The sequence below is a fragment of the Helicoverpa zea genome, chromosome 21 (genome assembly GCF_022581195.2).
Source record: "Helicoverpa zea isolate HzStark_Cry1AcR chromosome 21, ilHelZeax1.1, whole genome shotgun sequence".
Lineage (NCBI taxonomy): Eukaryota > Metazoa > Arthropoda > Insecta > Lepidoptera > Noctuidae > Helicoverpa > Helicoverpa zea.
The window spans coordinates 5,532,783-5,557,223 of NC_061472.1; the positions used below are offsets into that span (position 1 = coordinate 5,532,783).

General features: G+C 33.8%; 1 protein-coding gene across 1 annotated transcript in view; it reads left to right on the forward strand.

Annotated features, from left to right (window-relative positions):
* The first annotated feature begins 488 nt into the window (after nucleotides 1-488).
* Nucleotides 489-24,441, forward strand: part of LOC124640619 (titin-like) — a 30,323-nt gene continuing 6,370 nt past the window's right edge. The window contains exons 1-2 of the mRNA XM_047178469.1: nucleotides 489-702; nucleotides 21,461-21,500. Of these exons, the coding sequence (XP_047034425.1) occupies nucleotides 21,462-21,500 (39 nt within the window). The 5' untranslated portion in view covers nucleotides 489-702; nucleotide 21,461. The remainder of the gene's footprint in view (nucleotides 703-21,460; nucleotides 21,501-24,441) is intronic.

Here is a 24,441-nt window from a genome sequence, read left to right on the forward strand (position 1 = left end):
ACAATGAAGCAAAAGTAAAAGTCGGAGCCTAATGTAAAATGCAACTTCAAATATTTCAAGATTATTATTTCTCTTACGGAAACACATCCAATGTTAAAATGGATTTCTCATAATTTTGAATCGCATAAAATATTTAAAGAGACTTTTAAAAGTCCCACCGTATTCTCAGCACTAATATTTCAGTAGAAATAGAAATCAATAAGTAAAACGCCAAGTCTTTTCCAATCTCAATATGAAGTGTGGCAGTTGGGAAACTTTTTACAGAAAACTCCGCCGTTGCTCTGAAATTTATGCTCGAATCCTTTTTATTCGATTTTTGACTCGAATCTGACCTAGAAGTCACCCTTCGATAAGACGACCAATGGGGTAGTGAGGGCAAGTGAAGTCTAGCCCAATTGGAGGTCATCGATGACTTGGAAACCTTTCAATTGTCGCATTAATATCAACATTGCTGGAATTATCAGTGTAGTACGTAGGGATCGCTCAGAAACTGGAAACATTCGAGTTGGCATTAGTGTTACGACCGCCGCGCGCACTTGTCGCGTTCTGGCTTTTCGCTCAAACAATAAAATTATAAGCGATACGTTTAAAAATAGCTGTTCGGAGCTCGCGAACCGTCGGTTTCCTCACAACTGCGTAGTGTTTCCCTGGAGGTCCGGAGGCGTGCGGTGCGCACGCGTGGCCACTCTCGACTGCTCACAGGTACACCTGTCTCACCTAACGCAATGTCATTATTACTATTATAATAACACACGATAACAAAGCAAGCTCACTCACGCGCCGATGTCGTTGGCACGGGAAAAAACGCGACTTCTCGGTTCTTGAAGTAAATTAAGGTAGGAAGTAATTAGGCGGTTGGAAATATGTTAACGAGTGAGGATGCTGAGACTATCGGGTTCATAGTAACAGATCTCAGGGCTTGTTTAACTACGAGCCCAGTTCAAGTGTTTAATTAAAACTGTCAACTCTTATCTAGTTAATACTTTAACCTGCTTTAATAGTATTTAATTAAGTTTATTAAAGAAAGAATTCCGTCTGTGTTTCTCTTTTCTAAAAAGTTTGTAGAATTACTGCTTTACGTGAAGTGGATTCTGTTTTCTTTTTAAGGGTAAACAGTTGTTCGTGTTAAATGTTTTTACCTAGTAATTTTGTACTCCTTGCTTTTCACAAATTTAATACCACATTTTCATCGAATTTGTTCTTAATATTTATGTGTTATAGTGGTTTTTGGGAAAACTTTTATTGATTGAGCTTTATAAACGTTTATGATATTAAAGTATTTCCCCCGATACTCCTTAACTCAATAATTAACAAACATTTTTAATGATAATATTTGTAGTTACGTGAAATTATAGGATATTTTTATTAGTTTGCGTGGGTAGAGACATGCCGTAACATTTTCCGTTGGCGCACAAGATTCTATATCAAATCTATTTCAAGATCTCACATAAATCTCTTCGTCTCAATGATCTTCTTGCTTTTAAAAACAAATGCGCAAGAGTTGAATATGTCAGCCTGTATGATAGACAGGAATATTTGAGTTACTGATAAACAGTTATAACATCAAAGTTAACTCTTTTCGATTAACTGGTTAAATGTAACGGTTTTTTCTAGGAAATGGTTCAGTTGTTTTTCATTTCCGTGTTCAGGGGAGGAAGTATCAAACAAAAGGAAACGTAAACATATAAATACATCTTTTGAAGGAGATATGTTTAACATGGAAATCTTGCAGTAACTGCACCATTACATCAAATAAATAGTAGGAAGTCATGTTTTAAATCGGTTTGTTTAACTTTCTCATGAGAAAGGCACAAAAAAAGTTACATTTTTTTACCGAACTCGAGACAACATGCAAGGCTATTGAAACTAATAAACATACAGACATACAGAAAATCCATTGAAATAATGCATCCTCACTCAAACTTAAAACTGATGTAAAAATTGGCGGTATTCAGTTGTTTACTCGTTCGTTAATTCCTGATTCAAGACATAACACCTAAAAATATCTTGCTAATACATCTCTAGGTCATCAAAAAATATTTTTTAAGAGTAACCGCAAACTGCAGACTAAACAGTCGGCCGAGAGTTGACCCGATAGTTAGCGAACATTTTTTTTTGAAAATGTCGATTGCAATAAAAATTGTTAGTCGGCCTGATGCTGGCTAAATACCTACCTGATCTTTGTAATGTGTATACTACGATTCATCTTCGTAATGATTTATGATACCGTGGCCCTGGTACACGAGTTACCGTGGCCCTGGTACAAGAGTTACCGCGGCCCTGATACATAAAAGGCCTACGACGGAACACGACGGTTTTTAGTTAGTAAGTCTGACACTCCCTCACCCCTGCTAACCCACAGCGGGAGGGGTCATTTGACGATTTTTGACGTCGTTAAGAAAAAAGCCTAAACAAACTATCGGCCGACTAAAAGTTTGCAGTATGCGGGAGCATTTAAAGCCTGAATTAGCCCTGGTTATTGAAGGTCGTATGCCGTCATATAAGTTTAAAGATATTTGGGACAACTCGCTAGTTATCTCGTGAATTCTGGAATATTTTTAACTCCAGTTTATGTTGTTTTCAACCTTGCAGTCCGTTATGTAGGATTTCATGTTGCATCGCTAATTAGTTACGTGATGGTATCTTAGTTATGCATTTTACACGATGGCGCCTGAGGGAAGGCTATATTTCTTTGCTGGAGTTTTATCTGGATGTAATCTTACATATTGCATTTTGTTAAATACCTTAGAAAGAAAGTAAACAGCATTTCTTAAGCGATATAGATTAATATAAATGCTTACAAGATGTAGATATGTTTTAATCGCTGCAATTAGACAAATGAATCAATTACACATAATGCTTATGTTCAGTGAATGATTGAAGCTATTAGACTCACAATAAATAACATTAATTTGTAAGTTTGTGGTTCTTAAAAACTAGAAAAGAAGATATTGGCGTTTTAACGTTTGAAAGCCTCTTTCTACTAGTTTTGATAATTCTGCTCAGCAAGACATTCTCAAGATCTCAGTGGCGTGCACTTGGAGAGGCAGAGAGGCAGCAGTGGACTGCGATAGGCTGATGATGATGATGAGACATTCTTAGTATGTTTTAAAATTATTTCAGAAGATGCAGTGAAAGAACCATCAGATATGTTAAAAACTGGGTATAGCTTGTATGTTGCCGGCCATAAAAAAATGAATTAATAGCTTATCTAGACGTCTGGAACCTTCCAGAACGCATTTATAATACACTTTTATCGATGCACATGTTGTTTTACGGGTAAAAAGTTTATTTCCTCAAAGTGTAGTGTAGTCAAAACGAAAAAACAGTATTTCGGCTCGCTGCCACGAACTAAACAGTGAATGATCTCACTAGAGTTGCTGGGCTAACAATATTTATGAAATGTATGTTTATGTTTTTAAATAACGTTAACATGTTAAATTATTGTTTTTTAGAAAGTTGACTTTTTCGTGAAGATATTTTCGTTTGTGGCTTATTGATCGTTTTAATGGTGTGTTTTTGATTGCGAATAGATGTGTTTATGTCGCCACTTCTTTATAGCGTACGTAGTTATACGTATATTTCAAGGAACCAAAGAACTGTCTTTTCTGATCAATTCGTCTTGAGTGCGTGTGGTGATAGACTCTTATTCCTTCTTTGTATTAGAAGAGGTCTGCGCTCGGCAGTGGAAAACAGCTGATGATGATGATGTCTTATTACTTTGGAATATCGACGACTTTTTTCCTTACATAAAAAATTGATTGCGTAAAAGTAAGTTGTAATATATCTGTATGTTTAAAAAAAAATTGGCTGTATTTCCTTTAATCTATGGACTGAAGTTTCAAAGGAGTATCAATGCAAATTCAAAAATTCTAGATCAGTATTCCTATCAGTGTTTTCGTTTTGCACACGCATAGTTGAATTACCAGCCTGTTTCATTCAGTGCCAACAGTCTTACTTGTAAATCAACATTAGGATATAGATTGCATTGAGATTTATTGCTAGACTATCTTTCCTTTTCAATCTGGTGACGTCATAGTCTGAATTTAGTTGATTGAGAAATGAGCTGGGTCTTACTGGTTTTGGTTGGTTCTGCATAGATACATAGTATAGAGTGAGTAGAGATGTAGAATGTTTAAGATTAAAGATGTTGTAGTTTTGATATTTATGGTTAAAAGTTTTGGTTATTCATAAATAACATTTTTGCCCTGGCGTCATGAAATAACGACGAACCTGGATATAAGAAAATACAAAAAAATAAATAATCTTTTTCCGTAATTTCAAAGTTATCATAAAGCCAGAGTTTTAGAGATTTTTAAACGTTTACCGTTATCCATAATTTATTTTATTTGTATGGCCACTAAGCTTTTACTACACCATCCTAAGTTTAGGATTTTTTTTATTGCAGTCTAGCAATTATACTTTTTAAAGTATAGTTCGTTAGCACAAAGATACGCATTGCCAAATGTTCATCCATATTTTTGACAACAGCTTTTTTAACTACAGATACGTACACGAGTAACACCAATAATAGTGCTTAAAATAAAACTGTAATACATACGTTTATTAAGGTACTTAATACGTACAAATTCTAGGTCTGGCTATATTCCTAATAGCCCTTTAGCTGCTTCCTAAAATAAGAGCCAAGACTATTACAGATTACATGTAAACATAAAATCCATATTTAATTTCCTTCATAATCTCACAGAATAATTTAATAGGTGTTACGGAATATGTTACTTGTTTGTCAGTCTACAAAATGTCGAGGTATTTTACAATAGTAAATGGTACATGAAATATCTATTGAAGACTTTAATATTGTGTAGAGGTGCCAAACTTCTGCATAATTATAATAATTCTGTTTGGTTTTTGGTTGTCAGAATGAGGGGCAAATTGTTATGCGATTGTATTTTAAAAAGGCTACATGAGATACACGAGTCCTGGTGGCCTAGTGGGTAAAGGACCAACCTCTCAGGTATGAGGGCGCGGGTTCGATCCCAGGTCAGGCAAGTACCAATGCAACTTTCCTAAGTTTGTATGTACTTTCTAAGTATATCTTAGACACCAATGACTGTGTTTCGGATGGCACGTTAAACTGTAGGCCCCGGCTGTCATTGAACATCCTTGGCAGTCGTTACGGGTAGTCAGAAGCCAGTGAGTCTGACACCAGTCTAACCAACGGGTATCGGGTTGCCCGGGTAACTGGGTTGAGGAGGTCAGATAGGCAGTCGCTTCTTGTAAAGCACTGGTACTCAGCTGAATCCGGTTAGACTGGAAGCCGACCCCAACATGATTGGGAGAAGGCTCGGAGGATGACATGAGATACACGATACAAGAAAAAAAGATAATGAAATTGATGTATCCTTTCATCAGTAATGTATACTTAAGCGTCATAATAACAATCGTCGGAAACCTTTCATTTTGTTTAACAGAAAACTCCACAACAATAATAATAGTCATTCTTTATTTAACAAAACAGACTGATATAATAAAAACATAATGAATATCTATCCTTCCCCCAAATTTTGATCTTAGTTTATGACATCCATGTAAGTGCTTATGATTGTAGAATAAGCCAAACTTAGTCTGACTTTTTCTACCTAATTAATGTAGCACAATAATGTTTTGAGCAATTTTTGATTGGTGATTAACGCCTAACAGTGAGAACATAAAAAGCCTGATGAAGAATAAAGTATATAGCTGACAATGCGCCCAGATGTTACATCACAAAGGTGTTGCGTCTACGCATACTATAAATCTGCAATGACGTCACATGCGGCGGCGCCAGTAGACAGGTGTATGCCTTCGTCATCACGTCTCAATGATACAAGGCGTATCATGTTTATTGTTTTTATTTACCTATGTTTTCTTATGCTTGAATGAATAAATACTAAAAATAAATTTAAAATGGTTAAAAGGAAATGCTTTTTATAATTATGCTTTTCAGGAATTATTTAGTTCATGGGGTTTACTAGGATAGAAATGGCATTGATATAATAGAGATGTTTGTACCAAAGTATTGACTAATTGATATGCAAATGACAGTTTTATAGTGAGCGTAGATTTGATTGATAGAACTAGAGATGTGTGCTTGGATATCGTTTTAGAATAACGTTTAAGTTTTACCTTCTCAAGTAAATATTTTTCTAATTTTGGATTTTCTAAAGAAAAATCCGTACAATGTCACTGAAGATGAAAACAATATAAAATAATGCTATTTCGTAATTAGCGTTATTAGCCCACGAGATTGGGTTCATTATAAGTATTAATGTAAACGAGTTCTATTAAACTTTGGCTTCATTCCAACAGAGTGGCTCTCTGGTTTTATTGATATATATTTCGTTCAAGCATTAACCGATTATTATTCTAACTATTTTGAAAGATGTACGAAACGGTATTGTTCAACAGCTGTGAACATCTTGTCTGTAATATAATCCGTAGTTTTTGAATAAAAATACTGAAAACAATGGACAGTTTGTTTCTGTAGTTCTTTTTTTAAATGGGTGTCGGGTTTCTGTAAGGTTCAAGGCATTTTGTTTTTAGAAAAGTTGAGATGTGATTCTGAGTTGTCGTGGTATGGGTATGTGATGAGAAGGTGGGAAAAGTGAGGAAAAGTCTGTTAAGTATGAATTTGGAAGGATGGAGAGGCAGAGTTATATTAAGAAAAAGAGAGGAATGTAAGTGGAAAATATATTATGCCGACACACAAATGACTTGAGAACGGGTGTACTATGCCAAATCGAATGACAAATAATCGAATATCAATTGATCGACCACTATAAATCGAAATTCTAAATACTCGAACATTCATAATATCGAATGGTTATTAAATCGAACATTCAATACATCGCGCAGTCAATACATCGAGTGTTCAAAATATAGAATTTTCGTTTGATCGAGCGTTAAATGCATCGCATATTCATCCTATCGAAAATCTATATTTTTTATGAATACAAGAAAAACACAACAATGAATAATAAATCACATTTTAATCTTTAATTCTTATCTTTTAAAGGTATATTTTAAAATTTTGTGTGAATTGAAAAGGCAAACGCGGGATTCGGAAGACCTACTTTACACAAAAAGAGGCAAAAGGGATGATAATGCGATTGAAAAAATGTAAAATAATAAAAACTACATAAAAATGTGATTTATTCGTAAATTTTGAGTTTTTCTTGTATTCATTAAAAAATATTGATTTTTCGATAGGATGAATATGCGGTATTTAATAAATATTTGCGAACGAACATTCGATGTTTTGAACACTCGATGTATTGACTGCGCGATGTATTGAATGTTCGATTTAATAACTATTCGATATTATGAATGTTCGAGTATTTAGAATTTCGATTTATAGTGGTCGATCAATTGATATTCGATTATTTGTCATTCGATTTGGCATAGTACACCCCTTGAGAACAGGGCAGGGAAAAGAAGAAGAAGAAGCAATGTGAAACTTCGTGTTTTAGTTAGCCAATAACACTAAAAGCGAAAATAATCAATTAACACACACGAGTCGTTAAACGTCTTAAAACTAATGTGACAAAACATAGTAAAATTATATAAAAAAAAAGAAACAATATCAAGTTATGAAGTTATCAGAAAGTCGTAACAAAACAGTGTTATCCGAAGCTTTGTTCTCGTCTAGTCTAACACTTTGTACGATCTCTCTTACTTGTTTAGTTTACAAGTTTTCAGCCCGAGTCTAGGAAACTGGTTTTTCATATTTGTTATGTTGTTCTAACTTTAACTTTTATGTTTACGTTTTAGTGTAGGTTTGGATTTAAAATACTTTCGATCTTTTTAGTGTGTTGTATTTAAAGTTACCTCTTTTCATAAAATTGCAAAAGTCCCGAGTAATACTTACATAAATGATAAAAATAGAGTTTGCTTCTTTGAACAAAATTTCAGTCAGATTTTTGATGTAATGTAGAACGCTATTTTACGTAAACTAGATGTTTGTCCTTTGTCTCACCTTACTCTTCCTTTATCATGTCCATCTATATATAAATGTACATATAGTAATAACAACCAATCCTAAATTCAAACGACATTAAAGTCTTTCATACAAAATTCTATTATACATCACCGCAAAATATATGTACCGTTTCGCGCAATACAATATGAGTTTCTCGTCCCAAATTCACGTCCTTTCAACTATTTCAAAGCCTAGTTTTGTATACGTAAACATTATTGTATACCACAGGTACCTTCCGACCCAATAATATCGTAGTAAGCATGCCATCAATCATTTGCGTTATCTTTCACTATTATTCGAGTAAGGCAGCATCCTAATTGGCGTGTAAGCTTGAGAGATTTAGTCGTACGACACACGGGTTTGCGATCACACATCCTTAAAATACACTGTGCAGCAAAGGAATGGTTAGTTAACATTTCTTTCGGTATAGGGTCAAAAATCCTTTAATTAACCACCGGTAAGACAATAGAAAATCAATTGTATCTCACGCACAATCTGTCACACACAGGATTAAAAGAAGAGATAGTATGAAATGAAAAATAAGTATGAAAACGACTCCCCTACGTCTCTAAGACTGTCCCATAAAAAATGAATATAACAGAAAAAATTGCACGAAATTATGGCCTTTGAGTCGCTTTTGAATTCCTCGTGAAATACAAACCAGACACGCTATGGAGGGGATTGTTTAATAATATAAATAAATAGTTACATAGTTATAAGTAGTGTTAACCAAGCTTCTAAATTGCATATACCGCTCAAAAATACGTCACCCACTAAGACGTACCCTAAGATATCCCTCGTGGTGAATGGAGAACAGATCTATAGGTGCGGTCTGGCTGACAGCCAAGCCGTAGGTGGTAAAAGGTGTTTTCCAGGTGACGGCTGTCCACTGCCAAGTGGTAATGAACTTAGAGAGTGCGTCCACCTCGGAATTTTTAGTTCTTGAAGCTGGAGTTCCGCGTTTGTGAAGACTGTGTCTAAAGTCGGGGATGCCTGTTAGTTTTTTTGGTTAGGTTTTTTGTTCTATGGTGAAACTGGTGAATAGATTTGGATAGTCGTGAAGTGAGATTTTAGTATGGGTAAGATAGTTTTTATCCACGTGCAATAAGATTCTTCAGCACGCGGGGAACTAAAAGCAACAGCTGGCTTAAATGTAAAATGTATTAGTAAACCTCAGAAACGGCAATCACTACAAGCCTAGATTTCATCAAAGTTCATAGATATCTACAGGTTGTTGAAAAACTTCTCCGCTCTACTCTGCTTTTGTTTGTTTTGGACAGCAGGATTCAGGAATTAGTCAGGACAAACAACAGCCAAAGATTTTCCTATTAAAGAATGCTTTATTTTTACCTAAACGTCTCATTAAGGTTAGACTTTTTTGCATTTCGAGTCACACGTTCAATTTTAAGACAAAGACCAATTCTACTGAAATAGCTATGATTTATGTGATTTCGTTCATAGTTCTAATTTTATTTGTAAACCTGTCGACAAGTCAATGTACCTCAAAGACGTATTCTATGTGTCATTGGAAAAAAAACGAGTAGATATTGGTATTAGGTCCTATGCATATACATTCACGGATAGACGTTAGTGTTCATAACCAACTTTAAAAAGGAGGAGGTTCTCAATTCGTCTCTGACAACACATGTACCATAAAACTATTAAACATGACAATTATATATAATATCTGAATGTTAGAAGCAACCATTACAATTGCTTGGCTTCAAGTTTAACATTTCATCACATTGCAGTAAATTGTCTTTACAAAACCCTGCCAAATATTCTATACGACAAACACATTTTCTTACACGCATTAATATCACAGTCTAGTCAAAACACCAGTTATTAAACAGTAAAACTTGCAGTTGATCAACGAACACCCACTGGTAAACTGTGTCCTGTTTAAAATACATTTAAAATCCATCGGTTCATTCGTTTACAAGGGATCCATCAAATTAGTTGGTGATCCATCAGGGTACGTCAAAGTGGGTCCAGATGCTATTTACCGGGAGTGCATTAATTTCAGCTTTCAGTAGATTACGGGAGCAATTATTTTACGTTGTTTTCGTAGACGATATTTTTTGTGTAAGTAGAAGTTCTGGTTATTAGCCAGTTACTAACTGGTTGAGAGTTTTCACTTCAATCAATCTACTTATTTCAGTGATGAGGTAAAAAATATATAGTCATATATTAAAAAGATACAAGTATCTCCCTTAAGATTAAGCCGATTTTTCAGCCAGTGGCAGATCTTGCCTCTTCAGTGTTCTGAAAAATCGCTATTATAGATAACTCATAATTCAGACCAAAATACAAATTAGCCTCAAAAATAAACAAAACACACTCATTTCCCAAATTACCGACCTTTAAACAACCAAAATAATTACACCATTTAATTCTTAAACAGCCAAAGAAAATGTCATCATATTTAACAAGATATTTTCAGTCTTTTGATATACCCAAAGTGCGTTAACGTCGACAAAATGATCTTAAAATTTGAATTTCAAACAAAGAGATCGCATCTAGCGAATAATTCAGACGACCCGATTTTCAAACTGGAATTAAAACACAATGAATAAATTAAAGATACCAAGTTACGATTAATCTTGTTTATGTAAATGTGTTATGTATTACGAAGAACATCGTTTTGAAATTAGGCTACAGTTTCATAAAGACTAGACAAGTTATGTGGGTAAACCTGCTTTTCTCCTCCACTTACTACGGGCATTTTCAGCTCTGTTTGAAAGACAATCGGTAATACAAAATGCATCCTTATTACCAATAAAATAAATAATACAATCATATTAAATCACATCCCTTCAGGCAAATCTTTTTGTTAGACAAATACCCTTCCTACGAACTTCCTAGCACCACAGATCCGGACTAAAAAATTAATCAAATCAGAATTCCCGACCCGAAAATTGAGTTCAAGGTTCGAAGTTCCGTTCTGTTATAACCAGTAAAGCAATAAAGCAACACAAATAACAAGAATAGATTTCTTAGCCAAACGTTGGCAGTGGTTTGTTAAATCACATTTAACGATTTAGTGCGCGACTCTACGTATTCTGTCGTGCAAGGCCGAAATCTTGAAGTTGTTTGTGTTTTTACATTGTACTCGACATTCTTTTAAGTATGTTTGAGGGATTTGTCTAAGCAGTCAGCCAACAGTTGATCAGATTACGGGCAATTTTTTTTTTTTAAATCTTTATTCCAATCAACGTTTTCAGTTGTTCTGATACAGTTCAATACCTGGTCTTTGTAATCTGTGTACTCAAATTCATCTACATATTGATTTATGAGCCCAATCAAACTATCAGCCGACCTAGTTTGTTGCGTGCGTGTCCTCTTAATCTCTAAGTTGCTGTTTCAAAAGCTGAATTTGGGAATAACAATGTTTTTTTAAACTTTAAAGATTATGTTTTAACGTATCAAAATACGATCCATAATGATTATAATTTTTCAGGTATTATGAAGTTCAATGAAAATTAATTGAGTTTCCTTAACAAATGGTTATAACATTTCAGGAATACGAAAGTTAATATAATTATGGACCTAGATTGCGTAGCTGAAGTTCAGACATTTAATTAATTTAATATAAAAGTAATAAAAAGTCAGCACGTTTATAGAGCTATAAAGCTTAATAACCGATAGGTATAATTATGTTGTGTTTGATTAGTAGCGCATATAGTAACTTTTATGATCTATTTTTTTCTAAATAAAAAATCAAAAAGTTTATATTTAAGTGATTATTTATTGGTGCATATTTTTTACATAACTAGTACTGTTTTAGCAATGCTTGCAGCCAACCACTTCCCGCATATGTCTAAAATATAGCCTACTATGTCAGAGTCCTTCTCAGCTATTTGTAACCCAAATAGGTTCAGTAGATTTGGCTTGAAATCCAGACATATGGGCTACTGATGCGGTTACTTTTGCATTTATAATATGTACCAGTAACGATTTAAAATAACATCGAGTATGTACATAATATACAACATGTAACGTAATTAACGCACACCCTCAAACACCCTAATTAGAATATTATGTTATAATCATAATACATACACTGAATTTTTAATTTAACATGTATATGCATTGTTATTTACTAAATTAGTTATACCAATTCTTGGAGAACTTTTTGGTCATACTACTACGCACGCAAATATCGCGCCGCGCGCCGCTCGACTCGACACAACATAACGAAACTACGGAAAAAGCCGACAATACACGAAGTCTTATTACTTTGAGTTACGGTCTATTTGAATTTGTTTTGACTGTACAGGGTTAATATGACAATAATTTCCGTAGTTTTAATTATTTTTGGGATAAAAAATTACCTATATTAAAAATGATATAAATCGATTCAGTAAACGATTCTGAATAAACTAATTTCAGGATGTGCGTTAATTAAGTTACATGTTGTATACTTACAGTTCATAACGTAATATTTACAAAACAAATGCCACAAGTAACTCTTACAAAAAAAAAATCAAACGACAGTCAAATTCATTCCACATTTCCGAAAAAAATGTGCCTCCAATAACTATAGTCGGTTACGGCACCCGAGTAACACTAGGTACTCATAACTCTACTCGTAAACTCAGTTACCCTCTGTCTTCGGCGAATTGTGATATTCAATCTTAGAAGCTTGCTATCATGTTTTATGTACGTCTAGCTAGGGAACGATCATAACAAATGTTATGGGATATAACGCTCCCTTCTCGGTAGGTTTTTAGAAGAAAACGTTGTAGGTTAAGTTTGCGATAGATAGAATAATATACGCTTGTTACTGTTGGTACTTAGATGGTTATGTATTACCGTGTCTTTTGACTGAAAAACAGGGCTACCTAGTTCAGGTTAATAAACTTAGTTAAGATATGACCTCGTGAATTATGAGTGTTTTAAAATCAATCATTTGAATTTAAATTGGGATGTTGGTCTTTGCTATCAATGAAGTAGTTTAACAGTTTGACAATCATGGTATTTGTATATAAGTTTGCGTGATTTTAATGTAACAACAGTTCCTAGAGTGATGTAAGGAAAAGCTTCTTATTGTTGGTCTACTCTTACGTATGCAGAAAATAATGTTGTAGAAGGCTGATGTCTGACAATTCAGAGGCATAAATCATTTTCTCGTTTTCCAAAAAAACAAAGCTGTAATGTACCTACCTAATTTATATATCTCTTGTATTCGAGATGTGAATAAAAAGGTGTTAGAATTTTACGAAATGAAATGAAAAAGTGGGCCAATGTTATATTTGGTTCCCTTAATTCATAAAATCTGTCGTTGCAGCCCACGTATGACACAGTTTGCCTTTATAAGTTTGACTGAACATGTTTATTTCACTGTTGACTTTTGTAATGACGGGAATCTTTCTTCTTCAACTAGTTTTAAGTTATGTGGTTTAGTATGTTTCTGAGCCGTTAAGTGCAGCGCTAATTAAGGGCCGATTTTTCAATCGCCATATAACTTTTATCTGAAGAATATGTTTGACGTTTCGACAGATTTTGTATAAAGAAATTATGTCGAACCGCTATATTTATTCCTCAGATAGAAGCTAAATCGTGATTGAAAAATCGGCCCTATAATAACTTAAATCGATCGCTTTAAGTATACTTACCTAGTTAATATTTTCTGAAAAAATGGAGAAATATTATATGGTTCAATGGTATCAAATAAAATATTTTTATTTAAATGTATTTATAGATTGTGGCTAAAAATAACAAAAAATACTTTGGAATACTTTATTTTTATAGTATCTGAAATGTTAATAACATAAAGTATTTTCATAAACGTTAATATTAAGATATCAATAAGATGATAATATTGAAGAAACCCAATTTGATATCTATCAGAACCTTTTTACGATCCAAGTTTATTTAGAGAGTAAAATATAAAATTCCAACTATCAATTTAATTTATTCGACCTGTGAATATTATTTGTAAGTGGGTTATTCTGCAATGAAAACTAAGTGTATATCGAATAATCGGATTAACCTATCGATATAGGATCAGCTATTAAAATTACTATGAACGGTCAGAGATTAAATCGAAACTCAATTTCAGGGTTTTTATATGAATTCGCTAAGCTTGTTTATTGGTCTGTGTTATTTAAACTTTCGCCATTTATATTGTTGAGTATTGATATTGTTTTAAAATTAAAAACCTTTTTAAAAAGTTGTACCATAGATAGATAGATAGATGTACTTTATTAGGTACACCAATTTTACATTTTTGATCTTAATTTAGTTAAGGTAGGTGACATAATGGGCGGTCTTATCGCTAAGAGCGATCTCTTCCAGACAACCTTAGGATGGATTGAGAAGAGAAGGAAAAGATTATACGGTAGGCAGTTAGGCAAAGTGTACACTTGCTCCTGCAATTTGCGCACCTAAATATAATATTACCATAAATACTTAAACTATAAACTAAATATATATACATACATATATATAAATATATACATACATATATATAAATATATACATACATATATATAAATATATATGTATGTATATATATTTAATTATAGTTTATGTGTACATATATATAAATATATATGTATGTATACATATATATTTTTATTTTATTTATATATATAAAATAATAACAATAAATACATATATACCTTTAAATAATGTCAATGCTAGATATATATACTTTTTATAAATAGTATTCTACCGTTAGGAGGAAAGGTAGTGTTCCTTTAACATACTCTTGAAAACGGCTAATGATTGAGCCTGTCTTATCGTAACGGGCAATGCATTCCATAGCCAGAACAGTAAAAGATTTGTCGAAGAAGCTCGTGGAATGCACCGCCATCTCCAGCCTCAAATTTTCTGATGACCTTAGATATTTTGTATGTGTGTCATAAAGGAACTTGAAACGTTCTTTAAGATAAGGGGGGTTAGTGGGATCAAACAAAATGTTGTATAGTAAAGACAGGATATGTACCATTTTGCAACAAAGGTTAAAAGAAAACATTCTGGTTATATATGTACATACGTACATATGTTATTTACTGTCGGTTAAATTACATACTAAAATATGTAACAATGCAAGATATTTAGCAGATTATTTTGAAGTACACAGATGCAATATATTCCAAATAACAAAAATAATGAAAGCATAATTTAAATTCTACTTCACGAAAAAACCTAACACATCACAGCGTTTTGATATTCTGCAAACAATATCTACACTACACACTCCACGAGTTCAAATATCAAAATTGTTTAAAAACAAACGCAAGATGGCGCCTCCCGGATCATATTATGCAGCCCCACTTCTCCGAAACTATTTCGCGGAACAGAATTTGCCTTTCAAGCTAACGCGTTTTTCCGCAAGGCATGACATTATTTCACACAACTTACTGCACCCGCTCTATCCTCTACAAACAAGCTAACAGCCGACGTGCCTGCGAAGGGTATTTTCTTGCAGTTTCATAACTATATTTTATCAGCATTATCTTTGAAAGCAGGAGTAAAAAAACTGTTGTAAATCGCCCGCTTGTCCACTGCGCGATATAAAGTAGTGCAGCGCGCGAGCACACGATTTATGTGGACGGCACTGGGATCTATTTTTACGTTCCTTTTCTCGCGAAAAAATAGTTTATTATGACGTGAAGCTTTCCATTCGGTTCGTATGAGGGCAATGATAACGCTCTGAGCGGGGTTAACGGTCGCCGCTTGGAGACTTGCCTAATGCTCTACTGATGAGCGACTTGAGTTTTTTTCTTGTTATCGACATGGGGAAGTATGTTTTCTAATGCTAAACTAATAGAGGTTACAACTCTGTTTAACCTTTCGCGGAAATGGTTAAGCAGCTGTAATGGATAAAAATAAAGCCGTCAGTATGAATGTTTCAATTTTGTCAATCAATTCTGCAGTAGGTACCAAATCGGTCGAAATGATATTTATAACTCGCATTGGATTGAAGCATCTTTAGTGAAAATGTTAGGTATTCTTTGATTCGAGTCAGACACATATCCACATAATCTTTCTCAAAGATCTACCAATAATAAAGTATCTACTAACAGCTTCTACATCCGATAAACTAGATCCGGGAGATCCACGCGATTCCTCGGATCCGGAGCCGGACAAACAGTAACGATGTGAGAACGACACGATATTATTACGTCTAAATGTTATTGCAGCCGTTTCTGGCTTCGTTTCTTGGTAGACGAATGTCTTTTTTATTTATTTATTTTATTTTATTTATTTATCACAAAATACAACTATCATTACAGGAGAACCTAATGCAATAGTGTATTGACAATTTTACAGATACTTAATCTAAACTACTCTACACACTTAAAATTAAACATTAATTATATTAGAGCAGGTACAGTACACTACTCTTGTGAATTCATTCAGAGTACAATTAAATATATCAATTTTTCCCGATTCCGACATCGCATTGAGCGTGCGCAGTGCACGCGTCAGGGGCGCGCGCTGCAGGAGGTTGGTGCGCGCGCGCGGCACCGCCAGCAGCGCAGGTCGCCGCCGCCGCGCCGTGTATGCGTCCGGGACACATAACTGAATAATTTCTAAAATCCTCGGATTATGTATTTTGCCACGAAGTACTTTAAATAAATAAGTGGTGACAGCTACATCCCTCCTCACCTCAATTTTATAATACCCCACCATTCCTAATACAAAAAGAGTCGGGTACAACAGCGGATAACCTGGATAAACACCATACATTTTTGAATACAGAAATCTGATAAATTTGTTCTGTATGCGCTCGAGCATCAGTTTATATTTGAGTTCATGTGGTGACCAAACGACGGCATTACACTCTAGATGGCTCTTTACAATGGCTTCATACAGGGCTCTAAGGGCGTTTATGTTATTAAATTGGTTACCTAACCGTAATATCATCCCTAAATTTCGGTAAGCTTTTTTACAGACACTTTTGATATGAGTCCTGAAATTCACATCAGCAGTGAAGCGCACACCTAAATCCTTGACATCAGAGACCCGCTGCAGCGGCCTTCCGTCCATGCAATATTGGTGATGACTCGGGTTTCGTGCTCGGCTGAATGATAGTACGGAGCATTTGGCCACATTGAAATATAATCTATTTTCTAAACTCCATTTTTCAATTTTGGTTATATCATTTGTTTTACAGTCTATATAGGAATAGTGAGGTTTGTCTTTTCTGAATCTAGTTTTTTTTTGTAAGTTATTTGATTTAGTAACAGCCTTTCTCGTTTAAAGGCATTGATAGATAGATTTCCTACAAAAAAATGAATTGATACTTGGTTTTTCATGTCATTATAATAAGCAGCTCGAAGTCTAAAATGATATATTGGTCTTTGCAAAATATCCATAAAAATAAACATTGATATATTTTTAGAGAAGTTTTATATATTATTTTTAATTTAAATAAAATTTAATTTAGGTACAAAAATAAAAACGATTTGCGAGTATATGTATCGGTTTCTAAACATTTTGTTTTGAATTTCTCTGTCTGAGTATTTCAAGGGATTTAATAAAAATAGAATATATTTTTGTATGAACGTAATAAAATATATCTGGATTGGTTTATTCGTTATTCATTTTGAAATACTTGAATCGCAAGCCGTGTAAAATACCTACTGAATTCGATTTATTTTCTAGACGATATAGCATGAGTGTTTTAAATTTTATTTGTCTATATTTGACAGTCAGGGCCTTTTTATTTTACTTAGTATTTATTAAACAATAAACGTTTATGTTATAGTCGCTGCCATACAAAACTCAAAAATATGCATAAATTATAATATTATAGGTACCAAATAATATTATTTTAATTTAAGATACTAAACTAAAACGAAAAAACAATTTCTTCAACCCCAATTTCTTAATTTCGAAACTAGTTAATTCTATGAAAGTTTACCTCTGTACCTCTGTAATTTCTACCCGGAATTAATTAAACCTGCAGATTAGAACGTAATAGACATAAAATAACTATGAAATAAGGTCCGTGGGGCCCTTTGAAAATTCCCTGGATTCGTTCAAAAGTCATTTATGGACGTTAAAAGTTAATTTCGAACGAACCTTGAGGTTAAAACCTAAATTGGATTAGGAGCGCTAAAATTTAGTGCGTTCGCGTACTAAACGGCATGGGTTAGTCGTAAAATTAGTCGAGTTTGATTTGATATTTGGGAGCTGTTTATGTGCCTAATTTTGTGGATTAATGCTGTGTTTAGATGAAGAGGATAATACTGAACCAAATACGTGTCTGTTTTACAACACAATGTTCTGCTTTGTGTAGTCAAAACTTAATGAAGTTTATACCATATTTTCTTCTTCTGTGATGTTATGACTATTTGTGCTTATTTTATTTGAATAAGTATGTACAATTTTAAACTGCGCAAGCTTCTTTGATTGTATGTTAAGTTATGACTTTTGATTATAAAACTGTTTGTTAAAAGAAATTGAAAATCTCAAAAGATGATCTAATTTAATCGATGTTCTAAACACAAGAAAATGTTGGCGTAAAATCGAATTCTCCATACATTAAAAATCCATCAAAATCAAACACAATTTAAACGAGTTGCGTAATACTGATTTGCGCAGATATCCGTAATTCCGATGTATTGTCGGCTATTACTAGCTAACATTAGATTTTGTTAATGCTAATCGTAAAATTCGATTTGATTACCCACATCTATCAAAGTGAATCGAAATGCTTTGGGAATGTTCAACAGCGGAACATCGTAAAATCTTCAATAATATAATGCATGGTTCGTAGTAGTAAATACGGAAGAATATTTCTGTTTCGTTTTATACTTAGTGCATTTTCACAATTAAGGTATACCAAAATGGGTTACGGGATTGTTCGAAAGAGTTACCGCGGCCCTGGTACACAAAGGGCTTTAAGAAGGAACATTATGGGTATTAGTCACTAAGAGTCTGACACTCCCTCACGCTGCTCACTCACAGCGCGAGGGGTCATTTAATGATAGGAACCAATAAAAAAAGGTTTGTCAAAATGGGTAAATTGTTTTTTCAAATTCTGTAAAACTTGCTGGACCACTTATTTGAATAATCTAGCAATTGTAGTGCAAATTGAGAAAATCTTACAGTTAGGTAATATTTTCTAAACTAAAAAACTATTAGTCGAGAAATAAGTGGGAAATAAATATTTGTTCAGTTTTCCTACACTTCTCGCCAGGCAGTCTGGATGAACTAAACAAATACATACTAAAAACATGCGTTAAATATAATAGTTCGCGTAATAGTTGTTATCTGCATAACTGCTAAATACCTAGTAAATATTTAACGACTGCACTAATTCCTGTTAATGTCCTTTATCCCAGCGTATGCCAAATTTCCTAGTTATTCGCTGCTACTAGTTAGAACGTAAACAAAAATATATTCTGAACATGTGGAACATTTTTGGCAAGTTTTTGTATCCTATCTATTGATATTTCTTGCATCTTAAACAGAGAAATAGTAGGTATTGTAAACTTTATAAAAATGAAGAGAAAATCTACTGTTCATTGTTGTTGATTCTTCATACAATTTCGAGTGCGGGAAGTAGTACCCTTGCAGTGGACGCAAATGTAGAAGTGGGGCGTACTATAGGTTATTTATCTGGATAGTCAAATATGTTCACTAGCTGAGTAGCATAACCTAGGGAAGCTATACTGAGACATATGACAAAAAAGAATACAGAAAGGTAATCGAAAACGAGATGGAGGGATGTAGAAGTGGAGAATATATGAAGGAGTGCCAGGTGTCCTAAAGCGACGTCTAAGAGAAAGCGAAGTGGAGAAGAAAAATCAGAAAAGCTGAACTTAACACCACGTGAGAAACATAGTAGGAGAGAGAAAGATGAATTAAGTAGATACATAAGTGCATCTCTATTATAGTGAAAGAAGCATTGATAGTCGCCAACCTTTGAAACCCGTGGCGTATTCCGGTTAAACTAAAAATAGGAGGCGACAGGGGTGTCACGTTTGCTTCGAATTTATTTGCATTGGCGTATTGGCGGCTCGAGTTACCGCATCCAGTCTCAGGGGTGCCAAGTAAAAGCTATATAGGTCCGGGATATTTACAGTCTCTAGCTTCATAATCTAAGTATATGGGTTTATTTACGTTTTGTTATGCAACTACGTTTTTAAAAGAGTAAAAAGGATTTCCGTACAACTAACTGGATCGTGGTTGGAAGGCTTGGATTAGTAATAAAAAATATTTAAACATCCGACTGGATGGTTACTTCTGGGATTCCTTCTTTTTGGGAAGTCGGTTATAAAAGTTCTAGCCATGTTCTATATAAGGTACTTCTATATATTACACCGGATTCCTGTTGAATTACGTCGTAACCATATTTATTATACGATGTGGTTATTAATAGTCCTGGAATAAGCCGCCTGAAACCATGAACCATTCTTTAAAATAAATCTTTACACTAAAGAGGATTAATATCGTAATATATAAACAAACTCATCAACTACAATGTTAACTTTGGCAGCCCTACAGCCATACACAATCCTACTAATCCTAGACTGAATACCAACCAACCAACTGCTTGTACTGCTGAGCCAATTATTACCAAACAAAGTTTATTCGTAGCTCCAAAATTGCCCAACGCTGGGCACGAAAACAACGCTTAATATGGGACAGATACAGAAAAATGTAAAATGGTACTCTTCTTACAATATAGCTTCCTACGTAGTAGACATACCTATAGGGACAGATATGGTAAAACAGACGGAATTCTTGCAATATAGCTTCTCATTTTTGGAAAAAGAATTCGAAGTATTTTTGATCATTGTTTTTAATGCCTGTATTTTAGAATTGTATTCAAACTGAGATTTTGTTTGAGCATACATTTGGAATCTTTTGATTTCTGTTTGAATATTTTTTGACTTAGGAACTTCCACTGAGCAATCTGTATTAATTAGTGCTGCTAGCAAAAAGTCGAGGGACTGTCTTACCAATAACTCTTCAATACTCCTCAAATTACATCCATACCTAACGGCAAATCTGATTTTTTTTGTTGTGCATCGCAATAACATTTTAATAAAAAGTTACTAAAGTTTGACTAGAATAAAAAACCTTTTTGAATTTATAAATAAAATATCTCTTTTATAAGAACTAACGGGAGATTACTGTTACTGTTACAGCCTTTTTATCGTCCCACTGCTGGGCATAGGCCTCCTCACACACGGACATTAATCACCACGCTTGCTCAATGCGGGTTGGTGATTTCAGACTATATGTATAGTCCAGGTTCCCTCAATATGTTTTCCTTCACCTTTTAATCAGCCATTGGTATCCAAGATATACTTAGAAAGTACATACAAACTTAGAAAAATTGCATTGGTTTTTCCCAAATCTGGAAAACTGAACTAAATGCTTGTCTGCCAGCTAGGTGGGACTATAACTATGAATTGACGCAATATGTCTGAAGAACAACAAATAAATAATTTTGTTTTTAAAAAGACACATTTATCTAGTAGCACTAAAGTATGTTTTCTTTGTTTACAGAATGGCGACTAAAGGAGAATCAGTGAAAACAGAGGTTAAAGTAAGTACCTATCTGGTTGTTTACGCGGCTACAAAGAGAGTTCCTAATTTATTACCGAGAGCGCGTAAACTTTGGAAAGGTTATATAATTTGTGTAAATAAATGTAATGTGTATGGCAGACAACGTTTTTAAAATAGAAACATAGATAATGGAAATCAGAAGCATTATTTTAGAGAAAGTATTTTTTTGTACTAATTAGGTATCTAATATAGTAAAGTGGAAACATATATGTTTGTATGCATGTTTGAGAACTTTTCAGTATTTATGTATTTCAATCATATGCTAAGTGACTAAATAGAGGAAAGTAAGTGGCTTGAATAACTTTGAACAGAAGCATTTTATTTAACTTAACTTGAGCATAGGAAGTGTTGAAGGGCGGGCGTTTTGGGGGCTATCTTTTGTAAATGTGACCTTCAAAAAGTGCTGATTTTCAGCCTACTTTGAATAAATGACTTTTATCTTTGTATCATATCTTTGCGTTCAATGCATTTAAAATACAGTCGACCTAAAAAACTGCTGTTTTTGATACATCTAGCAACAGATGGACAGTTCAAAGAAAAGAAGTTTATGCGCTCATTTCTTTTATCTATTTCTCTTTTATGTGTTAACTTCCTTTAGAAATGTATTTCATAGAGTAATCATGCTTTTATCTCGTTACATATTTATGAAGAAAATATTTCTTTGCATCAAATGCTTGCAGCATTTTATCGAGCACAATTTATATCTAGGACGCAGTAATAATTTTCCAGTCTCAAATATTAGGTCATTGTCACATAAAGCAATAAAATAGTATCTTACTAAAGATGTCTACATAGTTTCATAGTAAGCCTGTAAAAATGTAAGTAGGTACCTACGATTCGTGCCAAATAGCTTAAATAACGTATGCAAAGAAGTGTTTTTTTTTTACTTTTGCTAGGACAATTGTGAGCAACTTCGGATAAATAGATGGACAAGCATCTCGACAGGCACAAAGGTATAAATTGCTTACTAACAGAAAACATAAATAAACCGTTCAAGAAATAGCTACCACAATGACAAAAAATGAAACTTTATAATTACCAAAATAGTGAAAGCATTAACGAATAATCCAGTTAATACAGCAATTGTTGCAAAATCTTCAAGAAAACAAAACAGCATCACAAGAAAGGAATACGACAACAGACATCCGCGACCTTGGATTACTAGAAGTCACACAACATTATTCTTCATTAGACCCAATGAGTCCTCTGAGCTCAACTTAACGGCACAACACTTAAAGCCATGAACTTTATTCCCAACACGAAAGCTACAGCCAAAGCCTTCGGATTTATGTCCCCTTTATTTGACAACTCTTTAAAAGACACTCAAATCGACTTTGTTTATACTGGATTACAACCGAGCGTGAAGAAACGACAGATACATAACACCTATTAGTGCCAACCCCTGAATAGGCATGATGACAAATTTTTAAATTCCTTTGTATGATGTAGGTATACGTCTATTTTATATGAAAAATTATTAATTTTAAGAAAATGCGAAGTTTTTTTATCAAATAATTGCATTTTTCTCTGTCCACTTTGAATCCGGCGCGAAAACGCTTGTCAGTGTCATGTCGTCACTTGTGACGTCACGACTGAAATTACAAGACGCAAGTAAACAACGCTCGTGCAATAATTAAGTTTTTTGTGTTATTAAATATGAATTCGAAAGGGCATAGGTGTTGTGGGGTCCCCCAGTGTAAGAACACATCCAAAACAACTCCTGATAAGTTATTTGTGTACGTTCCTCACAATAAAAAAATACGAAACAAGTGGCTTAAACTTGCAAGGCGAGATTCAAAAGCAATATTGCCCAGGGTCAAAACTTTATTTTTTTGTTTTATTTTTTTGCGTTTCAGCTGTACGTAACTCACAGCGTCATCACCATAGGATGGCCTGGAGGACCTAAAAGAAAAATCAATTTATAAATAAAGGGTAGAACCATGATAATAGATTTCATTAACATTTACACCTGATAACAAATACATTGTCAAAAGTAATTTTAAGGAATTATTTATAACTAAAATTGTTTTTAATTAAACTAATATTCTAACATACAAGTTTTTTTAATTAAACTAATACACTTACATGGAAGTTTTTTTAATTAAACTAGTATACTTACATGGAAGTTTTAACATTTCTAAATTCAGCTGAACAAAAATCTTTATTTGATGCCAAAAACTCTCCCAGCATTATGATTTCAACTCTAGGCAAATTAGCGCTGTTTGCCTTGATAAATCCGGGCTCCATAACTCGTGTTATAAACAATTAATTAATTAAAAACAAAGATCGCAGTGGAAGTTCACAATAACGAGATGTGACGTTCGCGCGCTTTCGCGCGAGTTGTTTTGAGAGATGACGTCACGAACTCTGATTGGTGTTCAAGATATCATGTCGGATTGCCTTATTTCGTAATTTTATTTTATAAAAATACATATTAATCACATTATTAATAAAGAAAACAATGCGCGTTTTATATTCCAAGCTTCAAGTTTAATTTAATAAATATATTATTTTAATGATTTTTGATTACTGTCATCATGCCTATTATAGCACCACAGATCACACAAATAAAATCAAATTAACTAAATTGCCATTTCAACGAGCCATTTCAAAGAAAAAACACAATTTGTGGATGCATAAAATCTTAAGAAATGCAGCGAAATGAAATATTGTAAATATGCAATGGAGCCAATATTCTAGATATGTGTGAATAGTATTCGATTCAGTAGCAAATGTAAGCAATGTCGAACCAGAACGTTTTGGTTTGGAGCCAACATTAATAGCGGGGTGATATTTGGACGAGCAGCCGCTGTCGGCTGTAAATCTCGGGATAAAGCTGCATTTATATAAATATTTTACTTTCAACATCAAAACTATGCTCGCCTGTTGAAGAAAGGCATGAGAAAATTGTAACAAGTTTA